This window comes from Anopheles arabiensis, chromosome 2 (genome assembly GCF_016920715.1).
Source record: "Anopheles arabiensis isolate DONGOLA chromosome 2, AaraD3, whole genome shotgun sequence".
Lineage (NCBI taxonomy): Eukaryota > Metazoa > Arthropoda > Insecta > Diptera > Culicidae > Anopheles > Anopheles arabiensis.
In genome coordinates this window covers 81,994,069-82,017,377 of record NC_053517.1, presented here as the reverse complement: position 1 = coordinate 82,017,377, position 23,309 = coordinate 81,994,069, and the positions used below count along the sequence as shown (strand labels likewise).

At 41.3% G+C, this 23,309-nt stretch overlaps 3 protein-coding genes and 1 long non-coding RNA gene across 4 annotated transcripts; all 4 read left to right on the top strand.

The window, feature by feature from the left end:
• The first annotated feature begins 12,567 nt into the window (after positions 1-12,567).
• On the top strand, positions 12,568-13,043 carry LOC120897912. The gene is made up of 2 exons (XM_040303107.1): positions 12,568-12,783; positions 12,847-13,043. Exons 1-2 carry the CDS (start codon positions 12,568-12,570, stop codon positions 13,027-13,029), a joined length of 399 nt encoding a protein of 132 aa, XP_040159041.1. The 3' UTR covers positions 13,030-13,043.
• Positions 13,044-13,601: 558 nt separating this feature from the next.
• Positions 13,602-14,075, top strand: LOC120897220. The gene is made up of 2 exons (XR_005738510.1): positions 13,602-13,729; positions 13,785-14,075. It is a non-coding gene; the product is annotated as an uncharacterized LOC120897220 (long non-coding RNA).
• Positions 14,076-15,617: 1,542 nt separating this feature from the next.
• On the top strand, positions 15,618-17,658 carry LOC120895614. The gene is made up of 4 exons (XM_040299116.1): positions 15,618-15,829; positions 15,893-16,068; positions 16,847-16,973; positions 17,033-17,658. Exons 1-4 carry the CDS (start codon positions 15,623-15,625, stop codon positions 17,207-17,209), a joined length of 687 nt encoding a protein of 228 aa, XP_040155050.1. The 5' UTR covers positions 15,618-15,622; the 3' UTR covers positions 17,210-17,658.
• Positions 17,659-17,873: 215 nt separating this feature from the next.
• LOC120897613 lies at positions 17,874-18,508 on the top strand. Its single transcript, XM_040302613.1, has 2 exons — positions 17,874-18,110; positions 18,175-18,508. Exons 1-2 carry the CDS (start codon positions 17,886-17,888, stop codon positions 18,331-18,333), a joined length of 384 nt encoding a protein of 127 aa, XP_040158547.1. The 5' UTR covers positions 17,874-17,885; the 3' UTR covers positions 18,334-18,508.
• Positions 18,509-23,309: the final 4,801 nt, after the last annotated feature.

Here is a 23,309-nt window from a genome sequence, read left to right as displayed (position 1 = left end):
GCCGAGCTGGGCAAGCTAAGCGCAAGGGCGCTCTAGTTGATGATAATGATGATGCATTCATTTGATGGAGAAGATTCGTCCGCTCGTCTGCTCGAGACAGGAGACAGTTTTTGGGAAAGGTTCTGTTTTTTTTTTTTTGCTGTTTCCGAAAAGAAGCAAAAGCTTGGCGCTTGAAGGTTACAACAAAAAACTCCGAATATTAACGGACCGACTGCCGAAAGAACTGCCATCTCCCCAAAACCCAGTATTTGCAAACAAAACAAACCACGGACGCCCCGTGGACAGGTTTATTTTAATAGCAGTTCCGAAATCTCCACCATTCAAGCCAGCAGCAACAAAAAACACATACCCACACAAAATGCACCATTGCAGGAGAAAGCAAAATAGCGTCTCTTAATTTAATTTTACTCTAGCGTGGTTTTTTCTACTACTCGTTTGCACAGCCTCAACACTCAGCGGGTCGGCTAGGCCTGTGCTGTAAGATCTGTGATCTGGATCTGGTCCGTAAGGGGTTCCTTATGGTTTTGCATTTGCCATTCGACGGACATTCCACAGGCCGGTAGGCTTCACTGTCCGGACAGGTCGCGAGCGCGCGCACGCCTGCCCCGGACAGGGGATGGCACCGTACGGCCAGACAAGATGGATGATGTATTTAGGCAAATGAGTGCAAAGTGTAGAAAAATGTAAGCATCTTCACACCACACATTTACGGTTGTCAGAAGGCCGCTACCAACCAAAAGGAAGCCCGGTACGTAGACCGCGTCTGGTTATTTTGCATCGATGGAAAGACGCGCACGTCATGGTGGGGTGGAGTGTTCCCATTAGAAGCAAACAGTGGCCATGGATGAGTGATTCCTGTCTTACCGGGTGCGTTGTTTTTCTTTCGGTTGGTTCCGTTCGCTGGATGGTCTGCTTCTGACAGGATAATTATTTCGACAGATCACATCCTGCTGCCTGTGTCGCGTTTTTCTTCTTGCAGTTGGAGTTGAAGCGAATAGCGAAGATAATGGATGTCGTTCGCTACCGTTAAAATATGTTGCATGTAATTCAGTTTTCTATGTTAAGGAATGAGATTACTTCATTCTGAACAAGGTTTTTAAAATTGCTCACTGTGTTAAGTTCGTAGTTTCGTTTTAAGGAAAATTGAAAGCTTCAAATGTGCAAATCAATATAATTATCTTATGTAGCATAATATAACTTTCCTACCAAACTTTAAAAATGCCTTAAATTGAAAAATATAAGTTAAAAACAATTAAAAAAAATTGCATTTTGAGGCATATTTTGAATAACATATTGAAAAATGATTGTTTAAAATATATCTCACTGCAGCAAATTTAACGAGGAGATTATTTGCGGATATCGGAAATTAAATCTTGTGCAATGTTTGCATGTTCATTTGGCGTTCGAATCAATCGAAAAATTTACCAATTGTGTCTGGAACGTCATCCAAATATCGATTTTTTGTTGTAGTAACTAGTTTTTGTTTTTCATTTGGCACAACAACCGCTGTCGGCCAAAGCCTGCCTGTACCCCCCCCGTAGCAGGATAGTCAGTCCTACGGGAACGTATCGGGGCACGACCTATTCGGGGCTGAAACCCATGACGGGCATGTTTTCAAGTCGTTGCAAAATTCACGTGCTTTACAGGAGCCTGAAATTTATAGGATATGAATTTATTTTGATCATAATTAATTTCATATCTAGAAACTGTTCGCTATCAATATGTCACTCGTGAGTGGCTAAGGAAGAAATGCCTTAAAATACTGCGTTATTTTGATTGAAGTATATTGATTTCAAAAAAATCCATGTAACGTATGATTCATACGAATATTAACACGAATAGTGGTGAAAAGAAGAACTATAAATCCAATTCGTTAACTATTAAACATTTCCAATCATGGACGGAAGGAAAAATGCACTTTTAAGATAAACTATTCATGAACGCAAATTAAAAGTCATTAAATCATTGGGAACTTGTGTACTTAGATGATGTTGTTGCAGATCAAACTATAATCAGATATTAGATTTTTTGTTATATTCTACAGTACTGCAAAAAGATAAGAATTACCAAACAGTAATAATATTCTAGTAAGTAATTCTAGTAAGTAATATTCTAAATGAATAAGAAATTAAATTAAGAAAATAATAAAATAGAAATTGTACTAATATTCTGAAAATAAAATTGAAGAAAACATGTACAATTACTGGCTTTTATGGATAAATTTTTTAACAAGTTTAAAAATAAACAAATTCAATTTATATGACAACAAAGCTGCAAGCTTCAGCAATAATCAAGAACCGAATAGACAACAAAAGTAGAAATAAAATCAACTAAGGTTATAAAATGTACATGCATTGCTAGCCCAATATGTAACTGAATAACCGCAAACTGATAGTTTATGTAAATGTAAAATGGTTTCTTTACATATTAAAGTTACTTTTAAAAATTTAAGAAACCATGACATACTATTCATTTTATATAAGTGTGTGGTGATATATTTGAATAAACTAGCTACCTGTTTCAAGGTCTTATGCTTAAATAAAGGTATATTATTGATTATTTGATCGTTTCCAATACATGCTGCTTGTGTTCAATTTGGGAAATAAAAATTTGCAGTAACGTGTTTTTTTTTTCTCCAAAACCAATCATTTCTGATGTTTCATGGTTTGATGGGTTTTTTCCCCGTTATCAGTTGAAAAACTTAATGGCAGCACATTTTGAAACTCCCACGATCCTGCGACGCGCACGCTGATAGCCGATCAAAATTTATTGAAACATGGTCCGGCAGCGCTTTTCGGTTCCCCGGCGTCCAGTACAACCGACCACAAACCCACACCGGTAATTGATCACGTGCCACAACAATTAATCATTGTTTGCATCGACAGCCGCAGCACCGGTGGCCGTTCAGCGCCTTCGCGTTTTCTTAAGGACAAGCCCTGCCAAACGGTTTTCCATCAGTTGTGTACCAAACAAGCGGCTGCGGCCAGTACGTAATGTGATACCATTCCCCGGAGCGGGGAGAGGGGGAGGGAGAGGGGGGAGAAGGAATCGAAAAACGACGAACACTAGGAGGAGTGATGAAACCTACCGCGCGTGCGGGTGCAGGAGATAGAAACCACCAACCGCTACCGCCTTCCTCACCCGGGTGGGAAAAGGTGGATAAACATAAAATATTATAATGCGTATTGTTGGTATTATTTTTAATATCCATCAGGCACGAGATCGAAAATATTCGCCAGCTCACGGTGAATTTGTGCGTGTGTGTGTGTGTAAGGAACAGTAAGCGACACAGCACACTCCCAACCGTGGGAAGCGGAATGCGTCAGGTTAATGACGATTTTTCCGTCCCACCCGAGCTCGCGGCCGTGTGTTTTCCACCCCGCCTGCAGGGACAATGCTCCGCGCTGGACGGACAAGAATGGCAAAAATGGTAGGCTTTTTCCTTGCGCGCCCAAAACATCCGCGCCATTGCTTTTCCTTTTTTATGACTGCATATCTGTGTCTGTGTGTGTTTGTGTGTGTGTTCTCGTCAGTATTGCCAGAGCACTTGGTGGCCACAACGAGCCAAAACTAGGAAGCAAACGAGGGAGAAAAATGTCATTTATCTAATTTAAGGGAAATTTATTATTCCCGAGCAAGGGAAAAAATTCGGGTGGAGCGGTGGAAAGTTTTCGGGGTGCACAACACATCTTGCGCTATCCGACTTTCACTTTTCTTCGCATTCGTGGTTTTTTTCTTTTTTTTTGTTTGGTGGAGCCACTGCCTACCAGTGACACGTCGGGCTGCGTGCGCGAGGGCTGTTATTTTCCGTACAAAACATCCACGGCACGGTATGACACGTTGCCCCGGCTATCCATAAAGACCGGCCCGATTGGGTGGCATTTTGAAGGGCAAGGTGGGATGAAGGTGGCGTATTTTATTTATTTCATAAAAATGAGATTCTTGTTTGTTTGGGCTTCAAACTTCCAAACGTGAATGACATAAATAAAGGCCTTATTACTTTTTATCAGCCGAAACGCGCTCCACGCGTTCAGAAGCGATTGAATGTTTGGACGATGCGAGAGGGCAAAAGGGAGGAAAGCATTGGAACAATATAGCGAGCACGTTAGATCAAATCAATCAATTGCCAGTACGATCAGTGTCGGTAAGGTGTTTTATTTTATTTTGGTATTTTCAAGGGAAAATATTGAATTTTATCCATCACAGATCCGGTTTCTGGCTTTCTGAGACTTTCGTGATAATCTGTGTATTTCACTGGATTATTTAATATTAAAATTGAATGATCTTCTTCTTATTATTGTTGGCTTAACGATTTCCGCGGTCATGCCGGCCTATATAGCCTTTCCCCGAGTTACGCGAATAATGCGATCCACAGACATTCGCGTATTTCGGATTTTCGCCTAAGTCTAAATATCACGTTTTCAGGAAAACAATTGTTGATAAATGGTGTATTTAATTTAATTAAGTTATTTTACTTTCTATATTGTGTGTTTATAAAAACTCGTATAGAAGGTTAGATTGTTTGTCACATTTGAGTGATTTCAAACATTTAACAATAATTCAATTTATTTTGCATTTGAGAATTTTTGAAGGAAATTGTATTCAGCTAACAAATAAACTGTCAAAATTAAACTGTTGCTCGAATGTTGCGTAACTTGAGGAAAGACTGTACACGCTTTGGAGACTTATTTAGTACCACGCAGCTGAATAATCAGCCCTTGAATACTGTACCACTGGATCGCCCTTAAAATCCAGACATTGAACATTAAGATTTAGAGCCGTAAGCAAAGCACCACCGAAGAACCATTGCAAACGTCATGATCATTCGTAAGCATTCTTACGAAGAGCTCTCTTGCCAGAACCATTAATCCATTAGTTTGTGCTAATCCGTGCCGTCTCTGAACAATTCCACATAAATCAATGCCTCTTTGATCGACCGTCTTAACGACGTACACACCTTGCCGTTGTGTGCTTTTTGCAGCACAAATATTTACACAACTCGATCGATCGATACAGTACATCAGCCCAAACAGAGTGGTGTGCAGTTGAGGCAAGCTAAAGAGGGAGAAAAAAAAATAGCCATTACTTTTTTCACCCTCACCGGAAGCGGCACACTGTACCCCTCCAAGGTAGGCTCAACAAACCAAACCAACGTAAAAAAAACCACCCACCCTCTATTACCGTTTACAGTGATAGAGCGTAAGGACGCGACAAAAAAAATGGCCACTATCTGTTCGGTCGGTTTGATAGAGAAGAGGACACACACACAGTAGATGAAGAAGAAGAACAAAAAAACAACAAACCACTCGCACCCATACATTCATCTTATACAGCGAACCGTATGCTAATCCGCGAAAGTAAACAACCACTCGCGAGGGTGAGTTTTCTTTTTCCATCGTGACTGGTTTTTTTTTCTGTCTTCTCCCATTCCCTCTTTAACTCTCCAATAAGGGTGTGACGCCGGTACAGTCACCCTCACGCGGGCACACTTTGCCGCGGGGAGGGTTTTCCATTCGTTTTATGTTGATTTCGTGCTTTATTTCCTATCCATTTGAAGCGTAGGGCGGTTTGGGAAATTTCATTTCCCAACAAAACACGCGTGTGCGTTTGTCTGGAATGTCTGGAAAGGAGGATGAAGGATGAACCAAAAAAAAGTGCGAGGGATTGATAGGGAAAAAAATGTGAGTCCCCCGAAACTCTACGGCCACCGGTGCCACGTTACGGGAGTGTTTGTGGTAAAATGAAGCTAACATAAAAAAATGGCCGCCCTATTGCGCCATTTCGCGATTTAATCTTTAGCAATGCCGGCTAAAATGCACGACGACGAAAGCGCAATTGTCCTCTCTCTCGCTTATCGCCCAGGGACCGCCGCTGTCCATTGCGATCGCTTCGGTGCGTTAGTATGGTAATCCTTCAGTGTCGTCTGCGCTTCCCTTTATGTGTGAGCCTTTTTATCATATGAAAAGGTACCGATTAGCTGCCTAAATTGGACCGTATCTCTTTCTCTGCCTCAACCTTTTTGCCGGATCGATTACACCTTTCCCGTTGTGTTACTGCTTTTTTCCAAAACGGGAGGAGGACACTTTTCCCCATCAGACACGCAGGGATCAACTTTCGGCTGGCATTATAATACCACCGACCGATTTGGAACTGTCTCGCGACAAAAATGATCACGCTGATCGTTGCTTAATTTACTTCAGATCACGTCCTCAGATCCTGACCTGACAACAACAAAAACAACAACGGGAAAGCTGCACCACGTTCCAATTCTCACGCTCCCTGCTATCCTGAGTTGGTCGCTTCGCAGCGTCCCTTTCTGGAGGAGACTGTCAGCAGCAAGAAGAGAAAGAATTAAACATTCAGCTAGCCCTCTTTTCATCTTAATCAGGAAGTTATCAGTATTCCAGTCAGCAGTGGTGCAGATTTCTTTATGTGCAAGAATGTCCCTAACCCTTTTCATCGTGCGATCATCATGACAACAAACACACACACAAACGCAGAGCACGGGTGACATATGAGGGCATAATAAAGGACCGGAATAATAGTGCGAAAGAAAATGGCACAAAAAAAGGGTTTGTGCAAAAAGCACACAACAACGAACAACTAAACCAATGCAGCGTCAACAACATTGCCCGACAACGATTGCTCTAGTTCTCCCAATTCATGCACGACCTTTGCAAGTACTTGAAGCAAGGCAACACACAAAAAAAGGATTCGGTTCCCTTTCGCTACGAACAACCGGAACGAGGGGTTTGTTTGCACAGTTTGTAAAAGGCTTATTTTTGCAAAATCGAAAAGGGGTTTGACAATGCGTTTTGTCTGCGGAACGTGTGTAATATTCATACAAAGAAAAGCAACCGGAATGCAACCGTAATTTGCACCACAAATCCCATCATTATTACCGCTTTCTTTTTTCACAGAAGAAAGGAGCGAACAACGAGTGCCTGGCCGGGAGTGCACTGGATTTTGCGAACGGATGAATGAAACCTAGGGGTTACAAGTGGGCTGCAAGATGCGGTTTTGCGGGTCGTTTCGTGACAGGTTACGGCAATCAGCAGTCGGGCTGCGAGTACAGGTGTGTAGAGGTGCGTGATTAATGTGATTATTTTATTGACTTTTTTAATTAAATTGGCAATGGAGTATGGTAGGATTGTGTTTTATACTTCTTTTTTTATCTGCACACATCGTTCGTTAAGTATTACGAGTTTAAATTGCTATAAGTTATGTGTTAAGGTATTTTGAAAGCAAGCTGAAATGATGAATAAATCCCATGATGAATATTATAAAGATTATTTAATAATAATACAATTGTTTTATTCAACACTGATAATATCCAACGCAATGAAACGATAAAAGAGACTTCAATTTGCCATGTATCGATGACATCGAATTAAAAACATTCTTACGTCCTCATGAATATAAGATTCAATTAAAAAGGATCCTTTTTTTGCAAAACAAGCTGCAGAATAAAATCTCCAACCCAGCGCAGTCCGTCAACTATTAAGCTGATTGGCTAATTTAAATTCATAATTTACCCTAATGCCCGTTCTCGAATTAAAACTTGCCTCATTTGTAGGTTAATCCTTGTTTTAATGCCACCGTCCTTCCTTCGGCAACGTGCAGTTCCCAGCAAACCGGACACAAAAGAAGCTCCCGCCCCTGCAGCAACATCTGTTTCGCAACAAACAAAGCTTCTCCCCCAATAGCCAGATTTCTTGACCGCAAAACGACTGCAATTAAAACTGGCCACAAACGATTACAGGTCCACACCCTCGCAGCAGCAGCAGCTGTTGCTGGCAAGGCAGAAATTATGCACAAAATCTTTTTTCCCGCAAGCCAAGAAATGCTCATTACGTAAGCCTCCGGAAGGGGCCAACAAATGGGGAGTGCAGAGCAAGAGCTTGAACCGTCAAGCAACTGCCACCGTAAATTACCGCTCTCGGGCCGGCTCGGGCTGCTCTTCGCACTGTGCCATCATCCATCAGCTGCGGAGGCTGTTTTGATCGGTGCTGAGTGATTTATACGTCTGCGTTGCGAGTTGCTGCCCGCGTGGAAAGTAAAAGTTCTTCTCGTGGCAACAACCGGCCGCAACAGTTGTTACAATTACGCGCCTTTTTTCCCATTCCCTGTGTGTTGGAGCTTGTGTGAGAAAAAAAAACCAATCCTGAACCAACCGAAATCGAAGAATAATTTCAGTGCGTCTCCGGGAGGCCTTTCTTTTCCGGGGCCTCGGGAATTAACATATTCAATTAATAACACTCCGGCCACACAGTTTTTTTCTTCAATTTTTGTTCGTCCTAGCTGAAGCACAACTTCCTCCCAACGATTGTGCTACGTCATGTACCGAGTGGACCTGGTTCCCATCGAGGTCTTTACTCCTTCTTCCTTCTCATCCCTTCAATCTCTTACCTTGCTAGAGACCCCTTCCAAGACACGGATCTATTCTGCTTGAACGCCACTGCCCGGAAACTGAGGCCCGAGATGCATTTGAATATGAATGCAGCAAGGAGCGAGGACCTTTCTTCGCTTTCACTTTCGTTCGCGTTCACCTTTGCCGTAGGGTTCTTTGAGAAAAGGGTTTTCAAACCAACGCAATGAGGATTTTATGAAGTCCTTTTGTCCGTGGAACGGGAGGCCGTGGCAGTTTATGTTAATTAAGATGTAATTTTTCACATCAAAGGAACGGAAGCTATGGACGCAGGCTTTGGAAAAAATGTCCGATAACAGTACGGGAGGAAACTTCTATTTTCAACTTAACATTTCACCTTATATACATCTTCAAGACATATTTTAAACTTATTTTAACACACTAAAATCTGTTCATTTAAGATTTGATTTCACTTTCACTTTCATTCGCACTTTCCACTCCGATCTGTAACAGACTCAAAAACCCGTAACGTATCACACGGTGTGCCTTGCTTCTGCCTAACCGGATAACTGAATTTGAAGAGGCAACAACGTTGGAAAAAAATGGAATCTCCTCACAACGCACTACGCACGCAACTAACGCAATCAACCGCCATCTGCATATCCGGCCTAACGCACAGGGCACATCCATTCTATCCCTGGATGAGTAGTAATTTATTTGTGGATTAAACGCGTGCCCGTTACGAAAGCGTGATGTCATGAGCTGCTGAAAGTGAAAAACTTACAACAAATATGAGCGAAGAGAGAGAGCATACATAAAAAAACACACACCAACGTTCTAACGGCAGGAACTGTCCTCCAGCCAGCCAACACAAGCGGATGTCCTTAAACACTAACGTGCCTGGAAGGAAGAACGAAAGGGATTGTTTTTTTTTCGGACTCTCGTTACTGCTGTGTTACAGATTTTTTTTTCCTGTGGTATCATTTTTTTCAACTTTATTTTAATCGACACACACACACACACAATCACACCGCTCACTATCATGCGTCAGATGTGGGGAAAACAATGTCAGACGCACCCTTTCGCGTCGATGTTTATTCAAATGTTCGTGATACGGGGCTGAGCTGCCGGTTATTTTCGAGAAAAACGGATATCAGTTTTCGACGACGACAGGCGATGTGGACACGAGAGCAACAGCAAAAAAAACTTAAATAAAATAACACGAACGCTGCTAGGCCCTGGTTGCCTTTAACCGGGTAATGCATGAAAGGAACGACATCTGGACCAAGCGGCACGGCACGTACGCACGGTTTTCGGTTTTGGGGTAGGTTTCGGTACATGATGAAATCAGGTTTTTTTTGTTGTTGTTGATGTCTTCGGTTAGTTAGGATAGTTTTTTTTATATTGTGTGTACGTTCGAGACATGAAAATTACCTTAAAACCGTTGAAGCTTACCTCGTTGAGTGGATCAACGTGTTTTTTATAGCTGTCGGAAAAGATTGTTTTTTACGTTTGGGTTAAAGTATATGTTGCATAAAAAAAAACAATACAATGACTGTTCGAATTTCAGAACATAAAGCAAGAAAAAAAATGATGGTGGTTTCCGTGAGATGGTTGCTGGAAGAATGTATTTCTTTTGGGTGCATAAATTTAAAAGTTATTCTAATTTGTAACAATTGTTATAAATTGTCAGTAAAGAAGCATCAAAATCTTTCACAATTCATCTAAGCATCAAAATGTAAGAACTGTAGGAACATAATATTATTCTATCTATGTTATTGCTTGATCTACAATGTGGAAAGCAAAGCCAAAAATAGCAATTTAACATGATTAAAAAACAGTAAAAACCATTTGAGTTTTTGATCAACTTACGTTTATTGTATGTTAGGTTTGAGTTTCACACATGTAAACATTATCAATAATTCTTCTAAATAATTTGAATATTTAAAACGTGTTTTTGTGATATCAAACGATGATTTGCACGATTATGTTTCCTTATCGAAATTGTTAGAGATTGAGAAATTCATACATACGCAAAAAACTCCTTACAACTACCCTCACTCCGAAATATTACTCATAAATTACTTAATGCTCGACATGCAGCACTTCAAACGTGCCGTTTTGACCGATTATGTCGTACGCGCATAGCGAAACATTCCACAGCCCATCCCCTCCAGCCGCTACGAATAGTGCGTGCTCAATGAGCATTGGCCAATTTCCTTCCAATCCGCAATGGTGAAACACGCAAAAGACCCAAAACCCGCAGGACACACGTATTCGGCTCCTGTGCTGTTGATCCCACAGGCCACGGGAGAATTTGGCGTCGGTGGACACGGATATTAAAAGATTCGTATTTAAATTAAATTTCGAAACGCTCCGCTAAATTGGAATTCTTTCCAATGCGTCTCCCCCCCCCCCGCCCTCACAAAGCTCAAGTGGCACACGTCTTTCGGCTGGGCGGAGGCGAACATTCGGTATTATCTTGGTAGGATTTTGATTTCCATCGACATTTGTGGGCAGTTTTTTGTTGCGAGTAGCTTCTCGGCATAGACTGAAAAGACGCTCACCGTCGCTATAACAATAGATAGCTCGTGCCGAGGGAATTTTGATTTTCAGCCATTTGTACCGACCGTTCGTATTTATCATTTCCAATCTAAGACACAATTAGCGTCTCGTCAAAAGGAACGAAATGAAAGACGAATGCAAAAAAATACAAGAAAAAAGGTGAGCAACAAACAGCGACCGATGATTAATAAAAGATTCATTCGAGTGCAAAGATGATCTTAAGATCCTAGAGCGCATAGTCCAGAACTTCTAGTCGTGTCGTTTGCATTCGTACGTAAAAAAGCCTTGCTAGAAGAAAACAAAAAGGTCCAGAAAAACAAATCAGAAACTTTTCACCGCAAGATCTTTCCTTCTTGCCCATCCTCCCTCAGAGCGGAGGAAAATGGAACTAAATGGCAATCCTTGCGAAATTCTCGACTTCGTAATTTGTTCTTTCGAATGGATGATTAATACTGCGGCCATAGAAACAAAGGGATTTTACGTTGCAGTAATCAAAGTAAAATTTGCACATTTCGCTGACTACTTCAATAGCTATACAGGTGTCCCCCGAGATACGACTGTATTTGGGACCGAAAATATGTCCCAAAGGAAGGCGTAAGTCGAAATAGTCGTATGTCGAATATCTGTGAATATAAAGTTTATAAATGAAATTGAAGAGTCGGAATCTATGAAATTGTGTACTTTATTTAAAGTAATGTACGATAATGTATTAATTTTCCCCCAAAAGCCGTTTACATAATATAGATATTCAAGACCGGGGAGTTGTGGAATATTTGGAAATGTGTGTATAACGGTTATCTGCCTAGAAATTCAAAAAATACATCAATTTCTTCTCAATGACAACTTTTAACTGTCAAAATCAAAATCGTCGTATCTCGAGGAGGTCGTAACTCGGGGGACGCCTGTACTGCTAACTGCTTGATGACTGTTTCAAACTATTAGATATTTAACAACGAAAGTAATTGATGCACACGATTAAAAAGAAACTTTTAAATGAGACTCGAACAGGGTTTGTACTGGTTGATTCCCGTTATTTTTTGAGTCCCTCCTAAGACTTATTCCATTGGGACGATTCGAATAAATCGTGTGAACAATCCAAGAAAAACTATGGGAAACAACTTTCACAAATTTTCGCGAAATAACCAAAAAACCTTGGGAAAGCCTGTAACATAATAAATATTTAACAATTTTTTACAGTAACCACAGTGTAGCCAACCAAACTAACTGGTCTCAAAATTAATGCAGATATTTCGGAAATGCGAACAAAAAACGCGCATCGAATGCAGGCGACGAACGTGCAGAAAACGTGATAATAATTGTATCACTTAATAATTGCCCCTGAAACCCGTTGTACCCAAAAGAAGCTCCGAAATGTATGACAAACAAACCGGTCAAGTGCAAGGAAACAACCAAACAAGCGCCCAAGATCATTGCCATCGATTGAGCCTTCATCGTTGGGAACTATCCACTGGCGGATGGTACGTAAATGTGTGTATGTGTGTGTTTTGTTTTGGCTGATATGAGGTCACCAGGACTCTACGTGCTGATTATTGCAAAGCTTCGGCCACTTATAAAAAGCAAGTGACAATCGGTCCACGGTTTAGTACTTTTCAATAGCTTCAACGAGTCGCGACATGGCCGGTCGATCAGCGCCGCTACTACCCTTACTTGTGGCTGCTTTCTCGTTGCTACTTCCTCTGCTCCGTGCTCAAACGGGGACCAACTTTCCCGCGTCGGAATTTACATACGGTTCCTTCTCGTCCGATCTTGTTATTTGCTACTCGAACACGATCAATTCGCAATCGATCCGCCTGACGCCTGTTACCCGCACGTTTTCCTTTACACCGAGTGTAAGCAAACACATTGGAACGGTTTACCGTTCTACAGCAACCTAATATCATCCTTCTTTACAGAGCACGCAAACGATAAAGTACATTCAGATCATGTCACCCGATCTCAAAAAGTTCTACGCACAGATTGCTAACGGTGGCGTAGGGGGAACCTCTGCAACGTCAACGGATATTGTTGTTTCATCGGTCCACGGTGGATATTTGAATGTGGCCGTTCGGATCTATTGTTTAGTCACTGCTACTTAAAAAAATAAGCATGGAAAAATAAGTGAAATAATAACAACAAAACTCCTTTTAACGTTAAACGTTAAACGGTTTTCTTTAATAACGTTATTTTGTTTTCTTGTTGAGAAGAACTGTTTATTAAAGTTGCCAAACGTAACGATCACTTAACGAAATACGCTGCACGAAATATGAAATAAGACACAATGTGCGTCATACCTTTTCAAGCGAATCTTTTATGCCTGCCTACGATCGGAACAGAAAAATAACCGTTTACCAAACGACAAGAAACGCACCAAAGAGTAACAAACCGGTCAAATGCAAAAACATATCCAAATAATTGCGGTCAATGGGTATTTTACTTTCTGAATTTCTCCTGATCAGTTTTTGGTGCCGTGGGTTTTGGGGCCAACAAAAGCTTTTCATGCATTTTTGTTCCAATTATTGCATTACAGCGGCTGCTTATAAAATCCTCGCAAAACACATGTCTTATTTTAGTGCCATTTCAATAATCAATACGATGCAACAAGGAACAGCATCCAGTGTCTCAGCAAGCATTGCTTGTTGCTTTTTTGCTGCTTCTTTCTTTGGCAAGCGCAACAGAATTTACGTACGGTTCCTTCTCGTCGGATCTTAAGAGCTGCTATTCGAGCTCGATAAATTCGCAATCGATCCGCCCGACTCTGTAATACGTACGTTCACCTTCACTCCAAGTGAAAACCAGGTAAATATACTGAAAGAGTTTTTGGAGAAAAACTGAATACCTTTCTTCTCTACAGACCACCGCAACAGTGCAGTACATTCAGATCATGTCACTTGACTTCAACCCGTTCTACGCGCAAATCGTTAACGGCGGTATAGGAGCAACATCTCCTGTGTCAACGGATATTGTCGTTTCATCGGTCATCCGAAGATTGCTGAATGTGTCCGTTCGAATCTATTGCGATGGGCTGTAGGAAGGTAATAGGATACTGTTGCAAGTCTGAAACTTTCAGAAAACTAAAATCAAAATACAGTCCGAAAGGTAAATCGTTCAGCAAATCAATAAAACAAAAGGATTTTCTCCATAATTCCAATCTTTTATTATTATAAATATACCCTATATAAATATACACAATCAACCAATCGGAGTTCCCAAATGCATGAAAGCTTTCTATCAACCTTGCAACAGGTTTCATGAGCGAATGTTCTAAAAATATCCTCGGAAATTCCCAAGCCTCTCAAAACTGTTCAAACCGGTCAAGCGCAATGAAATCTGAAAAGGTTTTCTAGATTTTTGGGGTCCATAAAAGGGCATCAGAACATTCGTTGCTATTTATTGCGGTAGTTGCATATAAAATGTTCGAAAAGATCATCCCCAATCTCAGTGTTGTTTGAATTCTTAATGTGTCGCAACATGACACATCACTCTGAAGCGCAGCTGACCTTACTAATGGTCCTATCGTTGCTTCATTATTCGGCGCGTGCTCAATCTGGGGCCAGCTTTCCTACAATTTACGTAAGCGTGAGGTCTGTTACTCGTACGTTTCCCTTTGATTCCCGTGTAAGCATGCCTAATGGAACAATCGGTGGTTTCAGCGGAGAAAGCAACTTAATCCATTTAATATTTACATCTCATTACAGGTATTCTGCAATACATTCAGATCATGTTACCTGTCCTCAAAAAGTTCTACGCACAGATCGCTGGGGGTGGTATAGGAAAGATGGGTGGAAACAATTATCGTTGTTTCATCGCTCCACCGAGGATTCCTGAATGTGTCTATTCGGATCTATTGCAGTTAGTTACAGTAACGTAATGGCATACTGTTGTTCAGCCTTCCAGAAAAGTATTATAAATAACTAATGCAAATGGTAAAGCCCATCTTTTTTTTTCAATTGTTAATGCACACTTTACTGAACTACCATAAACACACACCATGGACTTTGTGCAAAGCTACTCAATATCGCTTAAGGCGTTTTTAGTAAGCTTAACACTGATAGCATGTTTTTTTCTCCTCATGACTTGTTACAATGCCATCGTTGTTGCTGCCATCTCCATGGAATATCGTTGTACATGTTATCATTGGAATTGCAGTTGTTCTATACCATAGCTCTAGCCCAGAGTGGTTCTTTGTAGGCGATGGGACCAAAATAATGAAATACCGTACGTTGTTATGTACGGATCGAGCAAGTCTCAAATTTTATCATTTCCATTCCATCCGAAATGAGCATATAGCGTTTCATCCAAATTTTAGTCAACTAAATTTACCAATTCACCCCACATATTCATTTCTCAAAACAGCCTGCGCAGCGAAATTCACGGGCTAACATTGATTCTCCCAAACCTGTCAGTCTCCAACCAGCCTTGTAACAGGTTTTGCTGCGTGTATGTTCCAAAAATAAATTACGGAAATTCCCATAGCCACTATGGGACCATTAAGATCCATCAACCGGTAGCATCATTATCATTGATTAAACCTTTATATTTGGAATTTCCTGGAGATTTTTGGTGTTTGAGGTCATCAAAAGCGCATCGGAACTTTCATAGCTGATTATTGCATTACAGCGGCTGCTTATAAAATGCTCGCAAGAATCATTCTTAATCACAGTGCCCGTTGAATATTTCACAACACACAACATGGCCCAGCACTCGGTGCCGCCTTTAGTCTCACAATCGATCCTGTTGCTGTTTGTTCCGTTGGCGTGTGCTCATTACTCTATTCCGGCGACAGAATTTACGTATGGTTCCTTCACGTCCGATCTTAAGATCTGCTATTCGAGCTCGATCAATTCACAAGCAATAAGTGTGAAGCCTGTTACGCGTACGTTCAGCTTTATACCTGATGTAAGAGTGCCAGGTGGAACGATTTACGTTTGGAACTCAACTGATTTCCTTCCTTCTTCACAGGTCTTTGATACGGTGCGATACATTCAGATCATGTCACCTGACCTCAAAAAGTTCTACGCACAAATCGTGAACGGTGGTATCGGAACAGGCATTCTTTCGTCAACGGATATTGCCGTTTCATCGGTCCACGGAGGACTCCTGAATGTGGCCGTCCGGATCTTTTGCAGTTCTCCGCCGTAAGGTAATGACATACGAACCTTAACCGTTTATTGAAAACCCTTTTTTTAATGAAAAACCATCCAAGCGTATAAAAGCAATCAATGTGCAAAAATTCAAGTCCACTCGGGTGACAACCATGGCACGATCAAGTAATGCTTGTGCTACTTTCCTTCTTTTACACACGATTTGCTACATCGTTCCACTTGTTTGCGACTTCGATGGTTCCCGATCGACTGTCACAATTGGGGTAAAACACGCCAACTACACGCATTGCTACTCGACATCAGTAAAAGCGAATCTTTTCAGCCTGCTGCCAATCACAAGGGTAGTTACCTTCACACCGAAAGTAAGTTTCACAAACCTAAAGTACTGTTTGCATTTTCTATGAAAGATTTTTGTTTTAATTTTTTGCCATTTCTCCCCCTGGAATCTTCACAGATGGCCGTCAGATATATCAAAGTTACTTCCCGAATGCATCAACTGCTTTCTGCCCGTATTATACAGGGTAGTCTCAGCATGACTTCGTTGCGACCGATCAGTATTGCGCTGACCGCCCACTACGGTGGCCGGCTAAATGCTGAAATACTGGCATACTGCCGAACATAAGTTGCGGTGTGCTCATGATAAAGAAACTATCATGAGCTAGTGATCAGCAATTGATTATCACAATCTTGATTTTAAAACTTAAACTATCACTACCGGTTTGTTTGGTTTGGTTTGTAATAATTTTTCGTTTTTCTTTTGCTTTTACATTCATTTGTCAATCAATTCGGCAATCTAAAATGCCGATACCAGAGTAGCAAAATATGATCAAAACTACGAGATTTTCTCACCGACGTTTATCAAATGCTACACTGAAACAGTATATTCCACCAGCAACACCAATATGCCAACAGATCGCAGTGTTTCTTACACCCCACCGGTAAGAAATGTATGCTCAGTGACGACACCTTCTAATTTCCGCTGCACAATCATTTTCAGCCCGGTCCGTTGAAGATTCAACACATAAAGGTAGTAAGTTTTGCGCAAAATTTTATCACATCCTCCTTAACAGATGGCGGTATAGGAACGGGTAATCCTACGATAACCACGGTTGTGGTTAACTCTGCGGAAGGTATACCATTCAAATCAACTGTTACATTTTTTTGCGCCCCATAAACAGCGCAGTTAGTAGAGCGCTCTGCATGGCTTCTCTACGGAAGAGCAAAGCCGTTATGATCTTCACTTTCAAGGAGCGCTCCAAATTCAGGACGAACCGGTTCACCAGCCACTTAGTTTCTCGATTCCACCAAAACCATAAACTGGGACGCTTACCTTCAAAACTTACCACCACCCAAAAACATAACAACCTGCATTGACCTAATTTCCGATGCAGTGAAACAAGGAGAAAAAGACGGCATAATTATTTTGGAAACCAGCGCTTGACACGCACATACACACACATGGTCAAGTACACACGGAATGGTCAAGATCAAAGAGAAAGCAGAGCGCGAGCGTCTTGTGTTTTTGGTAGTGAATAAAAAAACAAGAAAAGAAGTACCCTTATGGGTGTTGTTCTGAAGTCCTCAATAAACTGTGTCCGACCTGGAAGTTGCCCGGTCATGCGCAAGGAACGATAGCAAGCAAATTGGTGTCATTTAATTAGTCCAAATTGATCCCCAACGATGCGTCTCGTTCGAAAAATACATTATTTCTTGTGCAAAAAAATCCCAAAACAAAAGTGAAAACCACACACTTTTCAACTGATAACGCCGTTCAACGTCTGCGACCGCGGTATAAAGCTGGTTCCCATCGTTTCGACCCACGTCAGTACGATCGCGAACGTGAAAATAAAATGTCCTGCCCAGCGTTACGGCTTACGTTATCGGGCAGTTGGCTGCTGGTAGGGCTGCTCATTGCGTACGGATCACTGCCCGGCCGGGCCCAACCGCCGGAGGCGCTCAACTATCCGAACGTTATCACGTTTGGTTCGTTCTCCGGCACCATCTGCTTCTCGAACTCCGTGCTCGTGAAAACGCTGACACCGCTCACCTCACGCACCTTTACTTTTACTCCGGCGGTAAGTGTGTACGACACCAATGCTGAGGCAGCAGGTTAGTGATTGTGCCTTACTTTCTGTGCAGACCGCTCTGACGTACGTCATCTGCTACAACAATCTGCTATTGCATCCGTTTGATGCGCAACTCGTCGGCGGTGGTATAGGCGCTACGACCCAGACCGGCATTGTGCTTACTTCGGCGACCGGGAAGCTCGCTGCCAACTGTGACGCTTACTGCATGTAGAGAGCTAAAAAAACGGGATTATCGGCACCATTGCTCCTTTGATTTCAGGAGAGTTTATTTTACGGAGGAAGTGCGACGACAAATTCAAATTAAGAGACGATTGGTATATCATCACCATACTTTTACAAAAGCAACGGAGAGTATACGCTCGAGTAGTTTTAGCTGTAAAATAAAATGAAACTTTTTTATACCATGTCTTCGCTCCTTCATTGTAGAAAGTTTCCTTAACATACATAATGTCAGAATGTGCTTATGTGATTTCAAGCTGACTGTCACCGTTTCGCTACACGTCAGTACGATCGCGATCGCGCATATACAATCAGTGCTGCAAATGGTTACTGTCTATCCTTTAAAAAAATCTGACTGATAAAAATCCATGTCAGCGTCACGTACTCAATTGTGATAATCGGAGGTGATACTCAAAACTATTGGTGTGATCAATGCATGCTTCGTGACATTTTGTGCGGCCAACGCTTGGACAGTCACTATGTGATGACTTTTTCTTACTGTCTCAATCAGTTCTGCATAATGGTACTGACATAGTCATGACAAATTCCAACTGAAACAACATCATGTCAGCGTCACGAGCTCTACTGTGATAATCAGAGGTGAAACTCAAACATTTGGTGTGACCATCACATGCATGGTGACATTTCCCTGTACCACTGATTACACATAGCAGGTTGCAAAAATAACACGTACTCAATTGTAATAATAAGAGGTGATACTCAAAACGATTGGTGTGGTCATTGCATGATTCGTGACATTTTTGCGACCAACGCTTGGTCAGTTACTATGTGATGACTTTTTCTTAATATCACAATCAGTTCTGCATAATGGCACTGACATAGTCATGACAAATTCCAGCTGAAACAACATCATGTCAGCGTCACGAGCTCTACTGTGATGATCAGAGGTGAGACTCAAACATTTCTTGCGACCATCACATGCATGGTGACATTTCCCTGTACCACTGATTACAAATAGCAGGATAGTGAGTCCGAAGTATAGGGGTACAGTCCATTCGGGGCTTGAACCTATGACGGTCATGTTGTTAAGTCGTACGAGTTGACGACTGTAACACTGAACTGGCCCAAATAATAAGTTGCAAATGTAATCAGTTACAAATCACAATAATAGGTTGTGATTTTTGGCAATAAAATGTATTTTTTTATGTTAAAACTATCATTTATTCCTAAAAATCACTTCCTTATGTAACTTGAAAAATTGGCCCCACTACTTGGGTTGCCCATTTCGATCTGATTGTTTACAAGCTAAGCCTCTGCAGGCTTCATTTACTACGCGATTGATCGTCTCATCTTCGCTCATATCATACATTGGTGTGCAATTTGTTAGTAGATTTGCTCGCTAAAAGAAGGGTTACACCATGCTTGAACCACCAGATTAGGAACGGTTTTACGGTTTCCTGTTGATCGATCGCTCTCGTTTTCATTCCCCTTGTTTTTTTGTCCACGAAAGCCCTGCTGCACAAATCATTTGCACACGAGTTGACAAAAGAGATGACAAAACCCGTTTGATGGTGCGTGCCCTAGTTTAAGTGGGACGGGGATGCTTATTTTTGCAAACCAAAGGGATCTCGCTAGGGTAAAATTTATTATTCGATGCATTTGTGCATTCGCTGATGCATCGGGGTGCAGCAACAGGTTTTACAAAAGACAGGATAGAGTGAATAGCTAGGGCACGTGCTACGATTGTAATGAATATATTGCATTATGAATGATTAGTTTTGTGTGAATTACTAAGTTATGCATTTGATTTGACAACGGAAATTATGATATTTTATTCATTAAGACGAATCATATAATGCTGTCTAAGCTATTCTTATAATAAGTGAGCATTTTTTATACTTACACATAGATAGCACTACTGTAATTAAGTCCATATTTATTTTGAATCAACCTTATAACTATTTTTGTCAAAAGTTGATCGGACAATCGGACAATTATTTCGCGAGTTATAGCATTTTGTACGTGTTATGAAAAAATAATAGAAAAACAAAAATTGGCTGGATGAAGAGTTTCCAGAAAACTGTTTCATCAAAATCAACCTTAAAGTATTGATTCCTTCCTTCCTTTTTGGCTCAACAACCGATGTCGGTCAAGGCCTGCCTGTACCCACTTGCGGGCTTGGCTTTCAGTGACTAATTGATTTCCCCCCATAGCAGGATAGTCAGTCCTACGTATGGCGGCGCGGTCTATTTGGGGATTGAACCCATGACGGGCATGTTGTTAAGTCGTACGAGTTGACGACTGTACTACGAGACCGGCCTAAAGTATTGATATGCTTTATTAAAACGTTATGTAACGAGCGATGGAGGAAGACGTTGAATAGGGAATGTACCCAAAAGAGGTGGTTACCGGGTCGAAAACATAAAAAAATTCACAGAATAATGAAAAACAACCGTTAAATGAAGTTGATCCGGAAAGCTGACACCTAAATGATATCAAAATAATATTTTTCATATGCCATTCACCACTGTTCAATATGACAAATCTCTATGCAAAACATTGCTGCAGAATTGTTTCATCACCCACCGAATAATTAAGACCCGACTCTCAAGGAATATTTCCTGTGCTCAGATATTAAAAGAATGCGCGCTGTGAAGATATTTCGGTCCAATGAAGAGGTGAACGCCGCAATTGAGGACTATTTTGAGACAAATGACAAATCGAACTACAAAAGTGGTATCAAAAAGTTGAAACCCGCTTTAATTGGTGTATTTATTTCTCGAATTGATACATGCTGAATATGAAAAGATGATTTAACCAAACCGGTGTGTGTGTTACTATCATAGGCGAAATAATAATCAGCCAACCTGTTAGGCTAACATGGTATAGCAGACCCCTTAATTCTTGTTATACAGAATATCACATTGAAGATTGTATCAACACATGCAATTACATGAAATTCTTTCGATCTATTACCCATCAAATTCATTCCAGTACAGGTTGAATCAATAGGGCATACAATATTTGCTGTTTAATTTTGTTTCAGCCATGTCTCCGTAATGCATGCTTTGAAACACAATACAGTAAATATTATTTCCATAATTTTTATTTATTTTTCTATCTCATCCAGATAAAATGAACATTCATTCGATGATTACAACACTTTGGTTGTAAATCGAACCTTTGAAACAAGCTCAACAAACTGTTCCAAACCAGGCCCAAACCCAGACAGACCTGACTCTTTGTTTGGTAGTTTTTTAGCTCACCTTACCAATTTTCCCCACTCATCCCTGCTCACCGGCAAGTCGAATACTGTGCTCATTTTCCATGCCCTATCTAGCGACAAAGTAGCATTAAGTGTGCACGAAATGTCGAGCTTATTTATTTATAACTCAACGACAGATAAGCGCCTGTCCAAACCGCGCCATCGATCCAAGACCATGAACACGCAGCAGGGGTTTTATTCGGAAAATCAACGAAACCAGAAAAAAAGCAAAGGTTGGGAAAAGACATGGAAAAAATACATTCAATGCTTAAACAATCAGTATTTTTTCTAGCGCAAAGGAACGAAAACGGAAACACAATCGCCGCAGCGTGCGTGTTCCAAACCGATACGTGCACGTTAAAAAAAACCTTTCACCTTAAGAAAATGTATAGTCAACGCACGCAAAGACGCAAGAACCACCGAGCCAATGCAAGACGAAAAAAAAACTCCTCAGCCTACCAGCACCACCACCACACGCAAGGGAACCTCTTCTAAGGGGTGGCTTTTCCACCGGACGCGAGGGGTGGGGCCTGTGGCTCAGCAACCGTCCTATAGCACCGCTAGGACGAATGGTTTTCTTACTGCTCACCGTTCTTACTGTTATTATCTCGTGGCTTTTTTTTTGCTTTCTCTTTTCCACCGTACAATTTTGGACGATTTTCGGTGTGTCTCTGTGTGCCGTCCCTTTGCAGCCCAGGGGTGAATCAGCGACATTCGTTCCCTTGCACGAGGATAAACTTTTTTTTTGCCTTGTTGTATTGTACCTTGTCCCATCCCCGTTTTTTTTTCGTTCATTCTTCCTTTCAAAACCTTCAATTTGGTTCTATGCGAGGGGTGTGTGAGCAATCGGCAATGAGCACAAGCCATAGGGACGAAAAGGACGAAGCTAAACGCTCACGGGTGGTGGAAAGTGGTGAAAAAACCGTCGGTATCGCCAGCTTCAGCTAGCAGGATACAGATGGCGGTAGCAAAATGATTAAAGGATTCTAAAATTAATTCAACCATGTTTATAAATTATATGAACATACAATTTCAATGTTGATGTACAATTCTTTCGGTAAGTATTATTAAACTTCTCCCATATGCTAATCAATACGTCAATTAGTGACATTTGACTGCATTAAACATTAATTGCCCGTTGGCTTACAACTGTTCGGATCAGCGGTGTCGTAATTGGAATGTAATTAGGATTAACGCCACCAACCACCGCCCTAGCACCGTGGACGTTGGATCATGCTTCATTTCCGCCTTCGCCTCATCGCCCTCGGGGTGATGGTGTTCTAGTTCGTTCTTTTTTTTTTGCTTTTGCTTTCAAACTCACACCCCAAACGGTCCCGTTTTTTGGAGGGATTTTGCACTAATTGAAGTCAAAATGATGCGTTTAATGTCTAGTAAATGTTCTGTGCATTCGCTACATTGCCTTTAGCATTTATTATGATCTGCTTTCTTTCAGGGGATTTTTTTTTTTACTTTGGTTCGCTTCGTGGACACGTTTCAATGGCTGACCTTTTGCTTAATTTTGCGGTTCAAGCGATGCTAGTAGGAGGTGGTGGGAAGATGTAAATGAAACGCGCACATTAAAGGAAGAACCTTACGGCACAGGAAATGTAATTATTCGCTGACTTCTGGTTGACTTGCAGAGTGATGGTTGGAGGGATCTGCAAGCCTTCTAATACTGAAAGCATCTTCAAAAGCTAGATATTCCAAATGTTTCAACATTTTAAACACATTTCCAAAGAAAA